The 19,410-nt window shown below is 46.8% G+C and overlaps 1 protein-coding gene across 1 annotated transcript in view; it reads right to left on the bottom strand.

Moving 5' to 3' along the window:
• Positions 1-18,638, bottom strand: part of nid1a (nidogen 1a) — a 133,274-nt gene extending 114,636 nt beyond the window's left edge. The window contains exons 1-3 of the mRNA XM_085996690.1: positions 18,372-18,638; positions 16,755-17,054; positions 12,807-13,048 (exon numbers count right to left, since the gene is read on the bottom strand). Coding sequence (XP_085852816.1) covers positions 12,807-13,048; positions 16,755-17,054; positions 18,372-18,602 — 773 coding nt within the window. The 5' untranslated portion in view covers positions 18,603-18,638. The remainder of the gene's footprint in view (positions 1-12,806; positions 13,049-16,754; positions 17,055-18,371) is intronic.
• Positions 18,639-19,410: the final 772 nt, after the last annotated feature.

Genomic DNA, 19,410 nt, shown 5'->3' with positions numbered 1-19,410 from the left:
ACCACTGACGTTAAGCTAACTGGTCTATAGTTCCCTGGATTTGTTCTATCTCCCTTTTTAAATATAGTTATCACATTAGCTATCCATCAGTCCTCTGGCACTTTTCCCTTTTCTAATGAATTTTTATATATATATGTAATAGTGCCTCTCCCATCTCTTTCCTAACTTCTTTTAAAATGCGCGGATGCAATCGATCTGGACCTGGGGTTTTATCCTCTAAGTTTGATTAGTTTATCAATTATCTCCCTCCTTTCTATCTTAAATGTCTATCTTTTTTGATCTCTCCTAATGTCATGCCCACCTTGTTAGACATCCTGACTATTCAATATTTCTGCCATTTCGCTATCATTACCTGCGAGTTTATCGTGTGTACCCCTTAGTGGCCCTATCCCTAACCTGTTCCTATTGTGATTTTTGTGTCTATAGAATACTTTACTATTTCTTTTTATATTCCTTGATAATTTAATTTTGTGGTTCCACTTTGCTTTCCTAATTTTTTTTTTTTTTTACTTCTTTCCTTACCTCTTTGTATTCCCTTTTGTCATCCTCGTCTTTATTGTCTATGTGCTTAGTGTATGCTTTTTCTTTAGTTTCAATTTGACCATTATCTCTCTATTCATCCATGGTGTTGTTGGCTTGTTGATAGTGTAGACTGAAAGATGTATGCACTGCCTGATAAGGTGGTGGAAGCAGATTCAATAGTAGCCTTCAAAAGGGAATTGGATAAATACTTGAAGAAAAAATTGCTGGGATAAGTGGAAAGAGTGGGACGAACGGGATTGCTCTTCGAAAGAGCTGGTGCAGACTCGATGGGCTGAATGGCCGCCTTCTGTGCTGTGCTATTCTATAACGGTAACTGTAGACATAATCAGCTCACCAACTAGGAGACATAACCATCGTACGAAGTTCAATGAAGGGTCATCGACGTCAACGCTGTTTCTCTCTACAGATGCTGCCTGACCTGCTGAGTATTTCCAGCGTTTTTTGTTTTTATTTAACCATCTTACTAACTAGGAGACATAACCATCTTACTTACTAACTACAGTTAATCAGAAATCTCTAAGCCTACAAGTGCAGTAGCACACAGTCACAAGCTTGATGATAACTACTGATTTTTTCAGTAGTAAAAGAATTTACGACCATTTTCAGAACGGAGGAAATGGTTTTAATAACAGGAAGCCCAGATTTGGAGAAAACGTCCCTTGTTGGCAGAGAGACGAGCTTGAACTGTATGTAACCAGATTACAGTGAGAGATACCACTGTAGTAACCACCACATTCACTATCAAGCACATTTACCCTTGAGGAAAGAATAATCAAAAATGTTAAATCATCTCACGGAGAAAGTTTTCAGCAATACCTTCTTGTTCTTTATCCCAACAGCTGGCTTTTCTGCAAATGTAAAAAAGCAAGCTACCACTTTAAACCAGTAGATTTATCCTAGAATTCAATGCTATTGTACAGTCCGTAGTAATATAAACATACCCTTGAACAAAAGGGCTGTCTGGAAACATCATCTCGCTTCCATTACATGCTGTTCCTGCTTGAATGAGTTAAACAGCTGTGAAGATCAGCACTGTTTTATATATATATTAAATAAAACACCAATTCTCAACTCATGAACTTAGCCAAGCCATGAAAAGTGGCCAATAAACAAAACTTATACACAAGACATACAGAAGTTCCGTTGGAAAGATTCAATTTCCACTATGCGTCCAGTGTAAATGATAAACATAGGAACAGGAAGAGGCCATTCTGCCCCTCGAGCTTGTTCTGCCATTCAGTTAGATCATGGCTGATCTGTATCTTAACTCAATCTACCTGTTTTGGTTCCATAACCCTTAATACTCTTGTCTAAGAAAAATCTATCGATCTCAGTGTTGAAATTTTCAACTGAGCCCCAGCCTCAACAGCTTTTTTTGGGGGGGGGGGGGGGAGGAGGGAGAGCAGGGGGGAGAGTGTGTTCCAGATTTCCACTACCCTCTGCGTGAAGAAGTGTTCCTGGCGTCACCCCTGAACGGCCTAGCTCTAATTTTAAGGTTATGCCCCCTTGTTCTTGACTCCCCCACCAGAGGAAATAGTTTTTCTCTATCTACCCTATCAACTCCTTTAATCATCTTAAACACCTCAATTAGTTTACTCCTTAATCTTCTATACTCAATGGAATACAAGTTTAGTCTATGCCAGTAGTTCTCAAACTTTTTTGGTTGAAGGACCCCTTTTCAAATTAATTAGTAATCATGCACCCCCCTCCAACTAAATTATACTATATAAAATACTCAATATGAAAGTGCTGCAGGTAGAGTGTTTTAATAATGCTTTTAAGAAAGCAGGTATTTACTTAGATACCAGCGAGATGGGTGTGCCTGCTTCTCACACCAATTCTGGGACTTCGCAGCAACAGATGGCCACTGTTAGCCACTTAGTGCTGGACAATTTTTAAAGCCGTCAGCAGGCTGGCCAAGGTGAGCGAGGGTGCGAGCACCCGTGCATCTGCTGGAAGCGCGACTCACCACCACACTGTCACTCTGGCATGTTCTATAACAGCAGCACATAGCTTTTAGCATTTGAAGGGCCCTGCAGGCACTCTGATCACATGTCGGGAGGTTGGCACCGGGTCACGGCACCATGGAGAGGAATCAGTTCGATCGGCGGGGAGCGCTCGTTGGAAAGAGCGCGCGCTGTGGGCCTCTAAGGAGGCGGGCCGAGCCAGAGAGAATAATTCACAAGAACTGAATCATTGTCGGTTTTATAAAGTTTTACCTCCTGTAATTTTTTAATATTTAACCTTTTCAAAGGAGATATCACCCTCCAATGCCCTCCCCATAGAATTTAGAATCATAGAAAGTTACAGCACGGAAGGAGGCCATTTCGGCCCATCGTGTCCACGCCGGCCAACAAAGAGCTATCCAGCCTAATCCCACTTCCCAGCTCTTGGTCCGTAGCCCTGCAGGTTAGAGCAGCCCAAGTGCACATCAAAGTACTTTTTAAATGTGGTTAGGGTTCCTGCCTCTACCACCCTTTCAGGCAGTGAGTTCCAGACCCCCACGACCCTCTGGGTGAAGAAATTTCCCCTCAAATCACCTCTAAACCTTCCCCCAATTACTTAAAATCTGTGCCCCCTGGTTTTTGACCCCTCAGCTAAGGGAAATAGGTCCTTTCTATCCACTTTATCTATGCCCCTCATAATTTTATACACCTCAATAAGGTCTCCCCTCAGCCTCCTCTGTTCCAAGGAAAACAGACCCAGCCTATACAGTCTTTCCTCAGTTAGGATTCTCTACTCCCGGCAACATCCTTGTAAATCTCCTCTGTACCCTCTCCAGTGCAATCACATCTTTCCTATAATGTGGTGACCAGAACTGCACGCAGTACTCTAGCTGAGGCCTAACTAGTGTTTTATACAGTTGAAGCATAACCCCCCTGCTCTTGTATTCTATGCCACGGCTAATAAAGGCAGGCATTCCGTATGCCTTCTTGACCACCTTATCTACCTGGCCTGCTACCTTCAGGGACCTGTGGACATGCACTCCAAGGTCCCTTTGTTCCTCTATCCTACCATTTAATGTGTATTCCCTTTCCTTGTTAGCCCTCCCCAAAGGCATTACCTTACACTTCTCCGGATTGAATTCCATTTGCCACTGTTTTGCCCACCTGACCAATTTATTGATATCTTCCTGCAGTATCAACCACACAGCCGATTTTAGTGTCATCTGCAAACTTCTTAATCATACCCCCTATATTCAAGTCTAGATCATTGATACATACCACAACAAAAAGCAAGGTACAGGAAACTTTGTTATATCCGGCACTGACGGGACCGAGCTGTTGCCGAACTATCAAAACTGCCGGACATACAAAGTTAATGTTGAAGCATACGGAGGTTTTCATCTCCGTATCTGACAACAAACACTGTCGCTTAGCAACAGCTTGTAAACAATCAGCCCGTACCTTGGAAGCGTCTCTGTAGCTTAGCAACATCTTCAGAGAGACTTTCCAGAGCCCGACTGTTGAAAACAAAGCCACGAGAAGAAAAAAAAAACCTAACAAAACGGCTCCTGATTTCTGCCGGTAGATCGAGGTTTCCGGACATACAACCTCTGGATAAACCAGTTTCCTGTACCTAGTACTGAGCCCTACAGAACCCCACTGGAAACAGCCTTCCAGTCACAAAAGCATCCATCAACCATTACCCTCTGCTTCCTGTCTCCGAGCCAGTTTTGAATCCAACTTGACACTTTGCCCTGGATCCCATGGGCTTTTAACTTCGTGACCAGTCTGCCATGTGGAACCTTATCAAAGGCCTTGCTAAAGTCCATATACACTACATCAAAACGCACTACCCTCATCGTTACCTCCTCAAAAAATTCAATCAAGTTTGTCAGACATGACCTTTCCTTAACAAATCTGTGCTGACTATCCTTGATTAATCCGTGTCTTTCTAAATGAAGATTTATCCTGTCCTTCAGAATTCTTTCCAATAATTTTCCCACCACCGAGGTTAGGCTGACTGGCCTGTAATTACTCGGTCTATCCTTTTCTCCCTTTTTAAACAAGGGTACCACATTAGCAGTCCTCCAGTCCTCCGGCACCACACCTGAAGCCAGAGAGGATTGAAAAATGATGGTATGGGCCTCTGCTATTTCCTCTTTTGCTTCACTTAACAGCCTGGGATAAATTTCATCCAGGCCTGGGGATTTATCCACTTTTAAAGCTGCTAAACCCCTTAATACTTCCTCTCACTGTTTATTTCATCTAATATTTCACACTCCTCCCCTCCGATAGCAATGTCTGCTTCGCCCCTCTCCTTTGGTGAAAACAGACGCAAAGTATTCATTAAGAACCCTACTGACGTCTCCCGCCTCCACACACAGATTGTCCTCATGATCTCTAATAGGCCTATCCTTTCTTTAGTTATCCTCTTACTCCTAATATATTTATAAAACATCTTTGGGTTTTCCTTGATTTTACTTGCCAAGAATTTTTCATGCTCTCTTTGCTTTCCTAATATCCTTTTTAATTGCACCCCTGCACTTTCTGTACTCCTCTAAAGATTCTGGAGTATTTAGCCCTCGGTATCTGTCATACACCTCCCTTTTTTACTTTATCCTACCCTGTATGTCTGTAGACATCCAGGGGGCTCTAGATTTGTTAGTCCCACCTTTTTTCTTTAAGGGCGCATATTTGGCCAGAACCCTCCGGATCTCCTCCTTGAATGCCTCCCACTGATTTACCTTCAAGTAGCTGTTTCCAGTCCACTATGGCTAAATTCCCTCTGAGCTCAGCAAAATTTGCTTTTCCCCCAATTTAGAATTTTTATTCCTGGTCTATCCTTGTCCTTTTCCATAACTACCTTAAATCTAACAGAATTATGGTCACTAGCACCAAAATGCTCCCACACTGATATGCCTTCCACCTGCCCAGCTTCATTCCCTAAAACTAAGTCTAGAACTGCCCCCTCCCTTGTTGGACTTGCTACATACTGGCTAAAAAAGTTCTCCTGGATGCATTTTAGGAATTCCGCACCCTCTATACCCTTCACACGAATTTTATCCCAGTTAATATTGGGGTAGTTGAAATCCCCTACTACTACTGTCCTATAGTTTTTGCACTTCAGAAATTTGTCTACATATTTGTTCTTCTATCTCCCTCTCACTGTTTGGGGGTCTGTAGTACACTCCCAGTGTGATCGCCCCTTTTTTGTTTTTCAATTCGACCCATAGGGCCTCGTTTGATGATCCCTCCAACATATCATCCCTCCTCACAGCTGTAATAGTTTCTTTAATCAATACCGTGACCCCCCTCCCTTTTTACGCCCCTCTCTATCCCGTCTGAAAATCCTGTAGCCAGGAATGTTGAGCTGCCATACCTGCCCCTCTTTCAGCCACGTCTCTAATAGCTATATCATAGTCCCAAGTATCTACCTGTGCCCTCAGCTCATCTGCCTTGTTCGCTTTGCGCCTTGCATTGAAGTATATATCATTTAGTACAGGCAAACCTCCTTGTTGACTACTATCTAGCCCTTGATTCCTCTGTCCTTCCAATTTACTTTCTACATTTTTGTTTTCCAATTCGTTTTTCTTCCCTCCCTATTGACTCTATACTTAGGTTCTCATCCCCCTGCCAAGCTAGTTTAAACCCTCCCCAACAGCACTAGCGAGGATATTGGTCAGTTCCCATTGAGGTGCAAGCCGTCTGGCTTGTAGAGGTCCCACCTCCCCCAGAAACGATTCCAATTCCTCAGGAATCCAAAGTCCTCCCTCCTGCACACTCTCTCCAGCCACGCATTCATCTGCTCTATCTTCCTATTTCTCACTAGCACATGGCACTGGTAGTAATCCGGAGATTACTACCTTTGAGGTCCTGCTTTTAAACCGCTTCCCTAGCTCCCTAAACTCTGCCTGCAGGACCTCATCCCTCTTCCTACCTATGTCGTTGGTACCGATATGGACGACGACCTCTGGCTGTTCACCTTCCCCCCCCCCCCTCAGAATGCTCTGCAGCCGTTCAGTGACATCCTTGACCCTGAAACCAGGGAGGCAACATATCATCCTGGAGACATGTCTGCGGCCACAGAAACGCCTGTCTGCTCCCCTAACTATTGAACCCCCTATCACTCTTGCTCTCCTCTTCCCCCCCCATTGTGCAGCTGAGCCTTCCATGGTGCTGTGGACTTGGCTCTGGCTGCACGCCCCAGAGGAACCATCGCCCTCACTAGTACTCCACACCGAATACTGGTTGGTGAGCAAGATGGGCTCAGGGGACTCCTGCACTACCTGCCTGGTCGTCCTCCTCTGTCTGACGTTCACCCATTCCCTCTCTGCCTGCACACTCTTAAGCTGCGAGATGACCACCTCCCGAAACGTGCTATCCACGTAGCTCTCAGCTTCACGGATGCACAGCAGTGACTCCAGCCGCCGCTCAAGCTCCGTAACCCGGTGCTCAAGCTGCTGTAGCCGACGACACTTCCCGCACATGTGGTCGTCCAGACCACAGGTGGTGTCCAGGACTTCCCACATGGCACAGGATGTGCATTCCACGGGTGTGAGCTGCCCTGCCATACCTCTAATTAACAGACTATTTACTAAGCTAGCTGGAATAAACTTAAAAACTTTAAGAAAGCCAAGTAAAAACACCTACCAGATACTCACCAATCAGCTCGCTCTTTTTTGAACGTTTCGTTTTTAATCCCGGCTTTTAATTTAAACCAATGCCCAAGATAGAGAAAAATATTGACCAACCAAACACTTCCCTGCTTTCCTGTGACATCTCTCCTCGTTTTTTGGACTTCTGGATATTTTCCTCTCTTCTCCAATTCCCGGCTAGGTCCGCTCCTCCTCGGCTGCTCGCAGTGAGTTCAGGTCCCTCTCTGACCGCGCTCTTTATTTACTGGCCTCTGCTCCGGTTCCCGGCTCGGTCCGCTCCTCCTCGGCTGCTCGCTAATGTGATTTTGAAGGTTCATTCCACCAAGAACCAAAAAAAAACTATGGGTCATTCTAATTATTTGAGTCACATTTAAAGCAGGGACCTGCTGCCTGTGTGCTGCTTGCCTGCTTAAAAGGAGGTTAATATTTGGCTCCGTGAGAAGGCAGCGGGATCGGAGGTGGCAAGTCACACCGGTCATTTTGACTGTACCCTGCCCGATTTCCTCCGGGTAAGAAAGGGGGTTAAAATCCCCCGCTCCTCCACCTGATTATCCTTTTTTTGTTCTGCTGATCCATAACAATTCCCAGTTAAGGGTTACCTTTCCTTATTGTCACAGATCTCTAACCAAATTTACTTAACACTGAGCTTATAAAATTGAAGATGCGTGCAAAGTATTTGTAGGCAAAATAAAATGTGCCTGGTTATGTTGTGAAAACAGCCAGAGCAGACAGTGCTTGATGCAGACCTAAATGCAAGTGCAGGGAACGGTAGCATCTCGTGGTTATGTTACTGGTCTAGTAATCCAGAGATGGGAGTTCAAATCCCACCATGGCAGCTGGGGAATTTAAATTCAGTTTATTTAAATAAATCTGGAATGAAAAGCTAGTATCAGTAATGGTGACCATGAAACTATTGGATTGTCCTAAAAACCCATCTGGTTCACTAATGTCCGTTGGGGAAGGAAATCTGTTGTCCTTACTTGAGCCGCTAGTCTGGCCTATATGTGACTCCAGACCCAATGTCATTGACTCCAGCAAGCCCCTCAGCTGTAAAAAATCCCTGCGGAAAACAAGAATAAAACCGGACGGACCACCTGGCATCGACGATGGCACCGGCACACCCAGCCCAGTCGGCCCTGCAAAGTCCTCCTCACCAACATCTGGGGACTTGTGCCAAAATTGGGAGTGCTGTCCTACAAACTAGTCAAGCAACAGCCTGACATAAGCATACTCACAGAATCATACTTTTCAGCCAATGTCCCAGACTCCTCCATCCCATCCTTGGGTATGTCCTCAACATTGACTCCGGACCCCATGAAGTCTCATGGCTTCAGGTCAAGCATGGGCAAGGAAACCTCCTGCTGATTCCCACCTACCACCCTCCCTCAGCTGATGAATCAGTACTTTGCCATGTTGAACACCACTTGGAAGAAGCACAGAGTAGCAAGGGCACAGAATGTACTCTGGGTGGGGGACTTCAATGTTCATCACCAAGAGTGGCTCGGTAGCACCTGAAGGACATAGCTGCCAGTCTGGGCCTGCGACAGGTGGTGAGAGAACCAACACGAGGGAAAAACCTACTTGACCTCGTCCTCACCAATCTACCTGTCGCAGATGCATCTGTCCATGACAGCATTGGTAGCAGTGACCACCGCCAGTCATTGTGGAGACAAAGTCACGTCGTCACACTGAGGACACCCTCCCCCGTGTTGTGTGGCACTACCACTGTGCCAAATGGGATAGATTCAGAAAAGATCTAGCAGCTCAAAACTAGGCATCCATGAGGCTCTGTGGGCCATCAGCAGCAGCAGAATTGTATCCCACCACAATCTGTAAACTCATGACCCGGCATAACCCTCACTCTACCAATGCCATTAAACCAGGGGACCGACCCTGGTTCAATAAAGGAGTGTAGAACAGCATACCAAGCGTACCTAAAAATGAGGTGTCAACCTGGGGAACCTGCAACACAGAACTAAAAATGCATGCTAAAAAGCGGAAACAGCATGCTGTAGACAGGGCTAAGCGATCCCACAATCAACGGATCAGATCAAAGCTCTGCAGTCCTGCCACATCTAGTCGTGATTGGTGGTGGGCCATTAAACAACTAACGGGAGGAGGATGCTCCATGAATATCCCCATCCTCAATGATGGTGGAGCCCAGCACGTGAGTGCAAAAGACAAGTCTGAAGCGTTTGCAGCCATCTTCAGCCAGAAGTGCCGAGTAGATGATCCATATCGGCCTCCTCCTGAGGTCCCCACCATCACAGAAGCCGGTCTTCAGCCAATTCAATTCACTCCATGTGATATCAAGAAACGGCTGAGCCCACTGGATACAGCAAAGGCTGTGGGCCCTGACAACATCCTGGCTATCGTGAAGACTTGTGCTGCAGAACTAGCCGTGCCTCTAGCCAAGCTATTCCAGTACAGCTATAACACTGGCATCTATCCGAAAATGTGGAAAACTGCCCAGGTATGTCCTGTCCACAAAAAGCAGGACAAATCCAATCCAGCCAATTACCACCCCATCAGTCTACTCTCAATCATCAGCAAAGTGATGGAAGGGGTCATCGACAGTGCTATCAAGAGGCACTTACTCACCAATAACCTGCTCACTGATGCCCAGTTTGGGTTCCTCCAAGACCACTCTGCTCCCGACCTCATTACAGTCTTGGTCCAAACATGGACAAAGGAGCTGAATTCCAGAGGTGAGAGGAGAGTGACTGCCCTTGACATCAAGACAGCACTTGACCGAGTGTGACATGAAGGATGCCTAGCAAAACTGAAGTCAATGGGAATTGGGGCTGAAACTCTCCACTGGCTGGAGTCATACCTAGCACAAAGGAAGATGGTTGTGGTGATTGAAGGTCAATCATCACAGCCCCAGGACATCGCTGCAGGAGTTCCGCAGGGCAGTGTCCTAGGCCCAGCCATCTTCAGCTGCTTCATCAACGACCTTCTCTCCAACATAAGGTCAGAAATGGGGATGTTCACTGATGACTGCACAGTGTTCAGTGCCATTCACAACTCCTCAGATAATGAAGCAGTCCATGCCCGCATGCAACAAGACCTGGACTTCATTCAGGCTTGGGCTGATAAGTGGCAGATAATATTCGCGCCACAGAAGTGCCAGGCAATGACTATCTCCAACAAGCGAGAGTCTAACCACCGCCCTTTGACATTCAATGGCATTACCATCGCCGAATCCCCCACCATCAACATCCTGGGGGTCACCATTGACCAGAAACTTAACTGGACAAGCCACATCAATACTGTGGCAATAAGAGCAGGTCAGAGGCTGGGTGTTCTGCAGTGAGTGTCCCACCTCCTGACTCCCCAAAGCCTCTCCACCATCTACAAGGAACAAATCAGGAGCATGATGGAATACTCTCCGCTTGCCTGGATGAGTGCAGCTCCAACAACAGTCAAGAAGTTTGACACCATCCAAGACAAAGCAGCCTGCTTGATTGGCACCCCATCCACCACTTTAAACATTCACTCCCTCCACCACCAGCATACCGTGGCTGCAGTGTGTACCATCTACAAGATGTACTGCAGCAACGCGCCACGGCTTCTTCGGCAGCACCTCCCAAACCCACCACCTCTACCACCGAGAAAGACAAGAGCAGCAGGCGCATGGGAACACCACCACCTCCAAGTTACACACCATCCTGACTTGGAAGTATATTGCCGATTCTTCATCGTCGCTGGGTCAAAATCCTGGAACTCCCTCCCTAACAGCACTGTGGGAGTACCTTCACCTCACGGACTGCAGCGATTCAAGGCGGCGGCTCACCACCACCACCTTCTCAAGGGCAATTAGGGATGGGCAATAAATGCTGGCCTTGCCAGCGACGCCCACATCCCATAAACGAATAATAAAAAAAAAACGAAAAGCACAAGCCAATTGGTTGTTAGCAGCGATTTAATAATGCGTCACCATGCTCATTGTGTGCCACGAGACTTCCTGTGCAATTGTATCCTGGCTACAATCTGTGGCTTTATATCTGCTTTTTCCTATCATTTTCTTTAAGACATGTTAGACTTTGTAGTTTTCAACTTTTGAATGAGAGCGCAATATGCACTATTCAATCATTTTTTATTTTAATTACCTCCAGCCACAGAGCGCCTGGAAAGTCTCTAGGGACAAGTTTGAGAAACACTGGACTATACAACATGTCCTTATAATTAAAGTAGGAAAACACAGAAAATCAAAATCAGTGAGCTTACCTGACCACAGTAAACAGTATTTAATGGTTAAGCCACATTTACTCTAGAGATCTCCATTATACATAAACTAGCTGGGGAGCCCCGCGTTGCGAGGGCAATTTTGGGGCGCTTGGTCTCCCTACCCCTGTGTGTCCCCCCTCTCCCTGTCATGTCCTATCCCTCCCTCCCTTCTCCTCCCTCCTCCTCCACCCCCCCCCCTCCTCCTCCTCCCCCCCCCCCTCCTCCTCCTCCCCCCCCTCCTCCCCCCCTCCTCCTCCCCTCCCCCCCTCCTCCTCCCCTCCCCCCCTCCTCCTCCCCTCCCCCCCCTCCCTCCCTCCTCCTCCCCTCCCCCCCCTCCCTCCCTCCTCCTCCCCCCCCTCCTCCCCCCCTCCTCCTCCCCTCCCCCCCTCCTCCTCCCCTCCCCCCCTCCTCCTCCCCTCCCCCCCCTCCCTCCCTCCTCCTCCCTCCCCTCTCTCCCCCCTCCCCCTCCCCCCTCCCCCCTCCTCCCACTCCCCTCTGTCCCCTCCCCCTGCCTAGCGCCTGAGGTCCGGAGCGGAGGTCCCCCGCATATCGCGCGGCTGATGGACGGCCGCTGTGGGCGGGCGGGCGGCGCATGCGCGGGCGCGGTCAGCGCGAGCGCCCCGCGATTTCCCGAGGCTCTCCCCCCCCCCCCGCAATTTCCCGAGGCTCTCCCCCCCCCTATTAAATTGTTATTTAATTCCCTAACACATCATTAAAATATTTACCTTAGTTCCCTAACACACAGAAAGTGTGGGGGGAAAAAATTGTGAAAAATCAAGATGGCGGCCACTCACCCCGCCCACACACCCGGTCAGGTCACCGAAGCATAGGATTGGTCAATCGTCGAGTCACTCGACAACTGTAGGAAGGAACCCGCCGTCCGATTGGTGGACCTCGACGTCACACGGTCGCTAATGAGATGCTAATGAGCGGAGCGCTGAACGTTTTTGGGATACCGCGGGCGGGAGTTTTGTCCGGCCGAAACGTAAATACACCTATGACCGGTCCGGAATCGCAAGCTTTCTTTTGAGGCGAGGCGCGCGTCAGTACGCTCTGTAACTTTCAAACGTATAGAGAACGGACGGACAGACAGAGACATCGGGACAGACAGACATAAGAGCTCTTTTATATATATAGATGTGTAAAACAAAAATCTACACTGCAACATAGAAACAGCAATAACTTTTTTTTTTCCAATAGACAGAAATCGCTACAGGCTAGAATCATGGAATCTTACAGCACAGAAGGTCGTCATTCAGCCCATCTTGCCTATGCCAGCTCTTTGAAAGAGCTATCCAATTAGTCCCACTCCCCTGCTCTTTCCCCATAGTCCGGCAAATTTCTCCTTTTCAAATATTTATCCAATTCCCTTTTGACAGAAGGAGCAACACTTAAGAGAAGTTTCAGATTAGGAAATGGTAAATTTGCTTACTGGTAAAGGTTTTTAACAGACTGTTCGCTGCTGGATGTAACTGCATAGGACGGCCCCTCGAGCGTAAACAGCACGAAACTGCTTTCCCCTCTGCTGAAGCCCACTCGGGCCGGTAGTTCTAAGTCAATGTTATTCGCTGCTTTGGAACGCGTTCCATAAAACTGCAAACCACCTTCGGGGTACAGAAGAATAGCGTAGGAACTGGATTCATTGGAAGCCAAAACCGCTTGGAAGGTGTTTCTCTGATGGCACAAAAACCCCATCAACAAATCAATGCATGTATAGGAATTTACAACATAGAGAACAGCTGTAGCTCAGTGGGTAGCACTCTCGCCTCAGTCAGAAGTTCGTGGGCTCAAGTCCCACTCCAGAGACTTGATGCACATTATCCAGGCTGACACTCCACTCCAGTACCAAGGGAGTGCTGCACTGTCGGAGTTGCTGTCTTTCAGATGAGACATTAAACCGAGGCCGCTCTCTCAGGTGGACATAAAAGGTCCCATGAGACTATTCCGAGGAAGAACAGGGTAATTCTCCCAGGTGTCCTGGTCAACATTTATCCCTCAATCAACATCACAAGCAGATTATCTGGTCATTTATCTCATTGCTGTTTGTGGGAGCTTGCTGTGCGCAAATTGGCTGCCGTGTTTCCTACATTACAACAGCGACTACACTCCAAAAGTACTTCATTGGCTGTAAAGCGCTTTGGGATGCCCCGAGGTCATGAAAGGCACTACAGAAATGCAAGTCTTTCTTTCTTTTTAATAATATCACCAGGAAATAAAATTGAATATGTACCAACGACAATCTAACCCTAACCATGGTCTACAGGGGTATTCAAGTTGTTTGGGCAGATACAGGAGTCCAAATAGTGACTTACCCAAGTTATTAAACTGGTTGACCCCAAACTTAGCACAGTTATATCTGACAAAGCGCATGGATTTGGACAATTATTAGAGAAAGCCTATGACCCTTACTACCACTGAGTGATTGCAGAGTACGCAACTGTAACTCAAAATGACAGGTTAATATGTCCTATTTAACCAACATCACTAAAAAACAGATTATCTGGTCATTATCACATTGCTGTTTGTGAGAGCTTGCTGTGCACAAATTGCATGTCACTTTTCCTAACAGTGACTACACTTCAAAAAGTACTTCATTGGCTGTAAAGCACTTTGGGATGCCTGGAGGCATAAAAGGCATCATAGAAATCCCAATTTTTTTTCCCCCTTACTATTTCAATGCAAAGTGGCGTTGAACATTTTACACACGCACGCACGTATATTCATTGGGTGACTTTTTGTGAAAGTGTGAGCAAGGTGCAAGCATTTTAGATTCTCCCCAATATATCTGGGGTCCAGGATACTACTGTGGTTTTCTGTGAAGAAATGGGCATTTGAAAAGAACTGTAGCTCATGACAGTAATCACAGTAAAGGCAGATGGTTGGGTGGGATGGGGTTTAAAGCTAACAGCAGCCCAGGGATTCCGAGTCTCCGCATTCTTTCCCGAGGGAGTAATTGAAGGGGCTGGTGGGGAAAAAAGAGTGGGAAGAGTATCCCGTGCAATTGTTGAACAACTTGTGTACTTAAGTAACCCTGATGCTCTATGAAGCACTGATCTTAATCTCTTAGAATGAAAACACGTTGGACTATTACCACAGAGAAGTCAGTTGGAGAACAATTTATTCTCTAAGGACATTTTAATGCAGAACATACATTTTCCCCTTCTTCACCATTTCTCTTACTGTTCCAATTCCCTAGTTTGTTACCTCTCTTTTGCTATTCAATCACAAGTACAGTTTCGAACAACAATAACTTGTATTTATATAGCACCTTTATTGTAGTAAAACATCCCAAGGTGCTTCACAGGAGTGTAATCAGACAAAAATTTGGCACCAAGCCACATCAAGCAATATTAGGACAGGTGACCAAAACCTTGGTCAAAGAGGTAGGTTTTAAGGAGAGTCCTAAAAGGAGGAGAGAAGTAGAGAGGCCGAGAGGCTTAGGGAGGGAAATCCAGAGCTTAGCGCTGAAGGCACAGCCACCAACGGTGGTGCGATGGAAATCGGGGATGTGCAAGAGGCCAGAGTTGGAGGAGCACAGAGATCTCAAAGGTTTGCATGGCTGAAGGAGGTTACAGAGATAGGGAGGGGCGAGGCCACGGAGGGATTTGAACACAAGTTAACCACTAATTCTAAACAACTAATAACTTGGAGTACTATGCACAGTACTGGTCTCCATATTATAAAATGGATATAGAGGCACTGGAGAAGGTTACAGGGTTAGGGAGAGACGAGGCGAGGCCACGGAGGGATTTGAACACAAGGATGAGAATTTTAAAATTAATGAGGGTCAGTGGAATATTCAACAGAGGGCACATCCCTGTCACCCTCCAACACATGCATGCACTTCTAGAAGGCTTCACAGGAAATAATCAGGAATTGATTCCTCTGCCACCATTCAATACAGGACATAACAGGCGAAACCTGGGACCTCCCAGGTCAGAAGTCCCACTCCAAAGACTGGAGCACCTAATCCAGGCTGACACTCCGGGTGCCAGTACTGAGGGAGCGCTGCACTGTCTGAGATGCCATCTTTCAGATGAGATGTTAGATCAAGGCCCCGTCTGCCCTCACGGATGGACGTAAAAGATCCCATGGCACTATTTCGAAGAGGAGCAGGGGAGTTCTCCCCAGAGGGCTGGTCAATATTTATTCCTCAACCAACATTACTGAAACAGATTATCTGGTCATTATCACATTGCTGTTCGTGGAATCTTGCTGTGCGCAAATTGGCTGTCGCGTTTCTTACACTACAACAGTGACTACACTTCAAAAGTACACCATTGTCTGTAAAGCACTTTGTGACGTCCGGTGGTCATGAAAGGCGCTACAGAAATGCTAATTATTTCTTCTTATACCTCAGTAAAGCCTCTCAAAGTGCCTTTATCCATTGAGCCACTAGGAGAGGAAGTGAACAGGAGAAAGATGATGGGTGAAGGGGCCACTGATCATTCCAAGCATATTTCCTCAAACAAAAACTATGGATTACTGGGTTGTGGCAGTTCATAGCCTGGACTGTCAGAGTTTGAGAATCTTTGATTTAAAGCATTTTGTTCTCTTTAAATCTGGAGCCAATCCAAGCCGTATTCGGGAGCTATGTACCAACATTTTCCTCTCCCTCCCACAAAAACTAAAGGTTTTTTCATAATGAAGGAAAATTGACAGTCGCACAGATAAGTGAAAAAAGATGGATCATCATACTTGTCACTTCCCCAGTACCAATCGGATCGATCAGTCTAGGCGCAATCTTAGGTCTCAAGGTTTTTACCCGCCAATTTGCTCCCCTTCTTCTGAAGGAGTCTTCTCTCGTTACAGTCCCATAAACTCCAGCTGCCCTTCAGTAATTCAGCTGAGTGATCTGTGCTTTACCAGAGCCTAGACCCTAAACATCAGCAGGTCACTTAATTGCAGAAGGGAATCCACTAAAGCCCAATGGTTACCTCGCCCAAGTATATGCACATCCACACTGTATAGCAGGAGCCAGTGGACAGCAATCAGGAATGTGCATCCGTGTCTTAACTTCCCCTCCCGAGCCTGGGGCATTCATTGTGATGGTGCCCCAATAGTTATCCTGGATAATCAGCTAACTCGGCACAGGCCAGGATTAAAAGTGGAGCTTTTTGATCTGGATGAAGTAATGCTACACAGCCGGTGCCCTCAGTCTCCAGTCCATCAGAAAGGCTGACATTTGAATCTCTGATATTTAACACAAAAAAGTTGTCGCATTTGGTGAAAAAAGTGTTACCAAAACGCTTAATATAAATTCCTGAACTTTAAAAAAAATTACTTCAATGTGAAGTACCCTCCCAAACCCAGAATGCCCAGTAAATAAATTCTCCTGATGATGTAAATCTTAATTCACCCTGGATTGCAACATCATTACCTTATCCTGTGGTTGGTCTCCTCGCCTGAGCTCCTCGTAAGCAGTCACGTTTTCCCAGGTGGCAATGAAAACATTGTCTGGATTGAAGTTTAGCCCGTTGAAGCCTTGGTTTATCATCAGTGCAACACGGTGGAGGATTTGTGGCGAGGAGTCTTGCCTGTAGTAGACCTTCCCCACTTCATCAGAAGTGTCCAGATCAGCCAGAAATGGTGCAATTGCACCAAACCTTGGTGGAAAAGTGTCGACATAATCCACTTCTCTCGGGGGCTTGCTGATAGCAATGATTCCATTTATGTTCACCTTGAGTCACACGACAAAGGATTAAAAATGAATTCTCAGCACATTTTTTTTTTTTTAAAAAAAACAAGAGTCTTACTGAACAATCTTCCAAGTACCAGTCCAATCACAAATGAGATTTGGGATACTTTAGAAACAGGAGGAGGCCATTCAACCCCTCGAGCCTGTTCCTCCATTCAATTAGATCACGGTTGATCAGTATCTTAGCTCCATTTACCCGCCTTTCCTCCATATCCCTCGATACCCTAACCTAACAAAAATCTATCAATCTCAGGTATTGAAAGTTTCAATTGACCCCCAGCATCCACAGCCTTTTGGGGGAGTGTGTTCCAGATTTCCACTACCCTTTGTGTGAAGAAGTGCTCCCTGATTTCGCTCCTAAACGGCCTAGCTCTAATTCCCTCCTTCTGGATCCTCCCATCAAAGGAAATAGTTTCTGTGTATCTACCCTATCGAATCCTTTTAACATTTTAAACACCTCAATCGGATCACCCCTCACTCAATCTTCTAACTCTCCTGGGCTGGAATAATTCAACCAGCTGGACAAATGATCAAACCTCGAGAATTATTGTCTCAAATCAACAGGAATATTTTCAGATATAAAAGACCAGTCACTGCTGGGCTTGACTTTCAGCCCCAAGATGGGTTTTAAACTCAAATTTTATCAAAAGAAAATTGAGTCACAAAAAGAAACTTGAACTAAAAAGACACAACAATGATTCCACCAAGCCTGGTAGAAAAACATAGAAAATGATGGAAATATTTAAACAAATTCCTCAGGCATGTAAAACGAGAAATGGACAAGTTAACATTTGGGGGGGTGCAGATCATTCCCGATTCACTCAGTTTTTCAGATGGAAGGACATTGATGTCAGAACCCAACATGTGCAGTTTTATTCTTTTTATCTCTAGGGAGATGGGTGGGCACTGTACGAATTTCAGGCTTTAAATAACAAATTAATCTTATTGGGGCAATAAAACCAAATCAACATAGATTATGCTCAACGTTAAGTAATAACCTTTGAACGACTGGCCCGAAGTGACGGTCGAAAACGAAGCAAAATAAAATTTAAATGTATTTATTACTAGCGAGAGAGCCGGAGCAAATTTCTCGATTCATTCCCTCGCCCTGGGGCCATTGGCAGACCAGATAGTAAAACATTTCCCCAGGTGTTTCTTACTGGAATAACCCAAACACTCCGCAGCCGGGGCTCTCGCCCAGCACCAGCTCCAACTCCAACTCCTCACAGACACTTTGCACAAACTTTCTTCAGAGAAAAAATCTTTTTTCTCCCGTTGGCCAAGTTGCCGGATACTCACATAGAGGTTTCTAACTGTCCTGTCGAATAAATGCAAAGCCTGGGCCAGCCTGACCGACTCCGAAGTGACATCGTCCCCTGGTCCCAGCAGCCGGTCCCCAGCCGGCTCCCCGTGAGAGAGCAAGTCCCCGAGGAAGAGGCCGTCGAGCCCAGCGGTCAGCAACAAGAGGAGAGCCAGAAGCCGCACACTCCCAGTCCACAGCATGTCCACAACCTCTCCCGCAATACTCATCCCGGGCAACTCGCAAACTCCACTCCCTGCCTGTCCGTCTCTCCGCACCGCCCCCAGCGGCGGCTCAGCGCCCAATCACCGCCCCTCACTCCGCTCAATCTCCGACAATCACTCCGCCCATTCTCCACCCCTCACTCCGCCCAATCCCCGTCCCTCACTCCGCCCATTCACCGTCCCTCACTCCGTCCAATCGCTGCCGCTCACTCCTCCCAATCCCCGTCCCTAGGGGTCGTCCAGCCGGATTGCCTCCCTCTCTTCCGTGGCCATGTTCGCGCCCGGGTGGCCCTAGAGCTGGAGCACGCGGTGTCCGCCGGCGCGCTAGATCACTTTCGTGACCGGTGGGCGCCGCGGGGACTGGAGTGCATAATTGGGCTGGAGAACCAAATTTTAATTTGATTATTAAGGTTTATTTGAAGTTTTATTGGTTTATTACAGTTTTATTGGTTTATTTACAGTTTTAATGGTTTATTTACAGTTTTTATCTGTCTAAATTTATGGTTTCACCAAAAAAAAGAGGATCCCCATTCCTCACTCCGCTCAATCTCCGACAATCACTCCGCCCATTCTCCACCCCTCACTCCGCCCAATCCCCGTCCCTCACTCCGCCCATTCACCGTCCCTCACTCCGTCCAATCGCTGCCGCTCACTCCTCCTAATCCCCGTCCCTAGGGGTCGTCCGGCCGGATTGCCTCCCTCTCTTCCGTGGCCATGTTCGCGCCCGGGTGGCCCTAGAGCTGGAGCACGCGGTGTCCGCCGGCGCGCTAGATCACTTTCGTGACCGGTGGGCGCCGCGGGGACTGGAGTGCAT

This window comes from Somniosus microcephalus, chromosome 9, assembly GCF_052327205.1.
Source record: "Somniosus microcephalus isolate GS21.2 chromosome 9, FLI_Smic_1.0, whole genome shotgun sequence".
In the NCBI taxonomy this organism is placed as follows: domain Eukaryota; kingdom Metazoa; phylum Chordata; class Chondrichthyes; order Squaliformes; family Somniosidae; genus Somniosus; species Somniosus microcephalus.
This window is presented reverse-complemented; position numbering and strand designations above follow the sequence as displayed.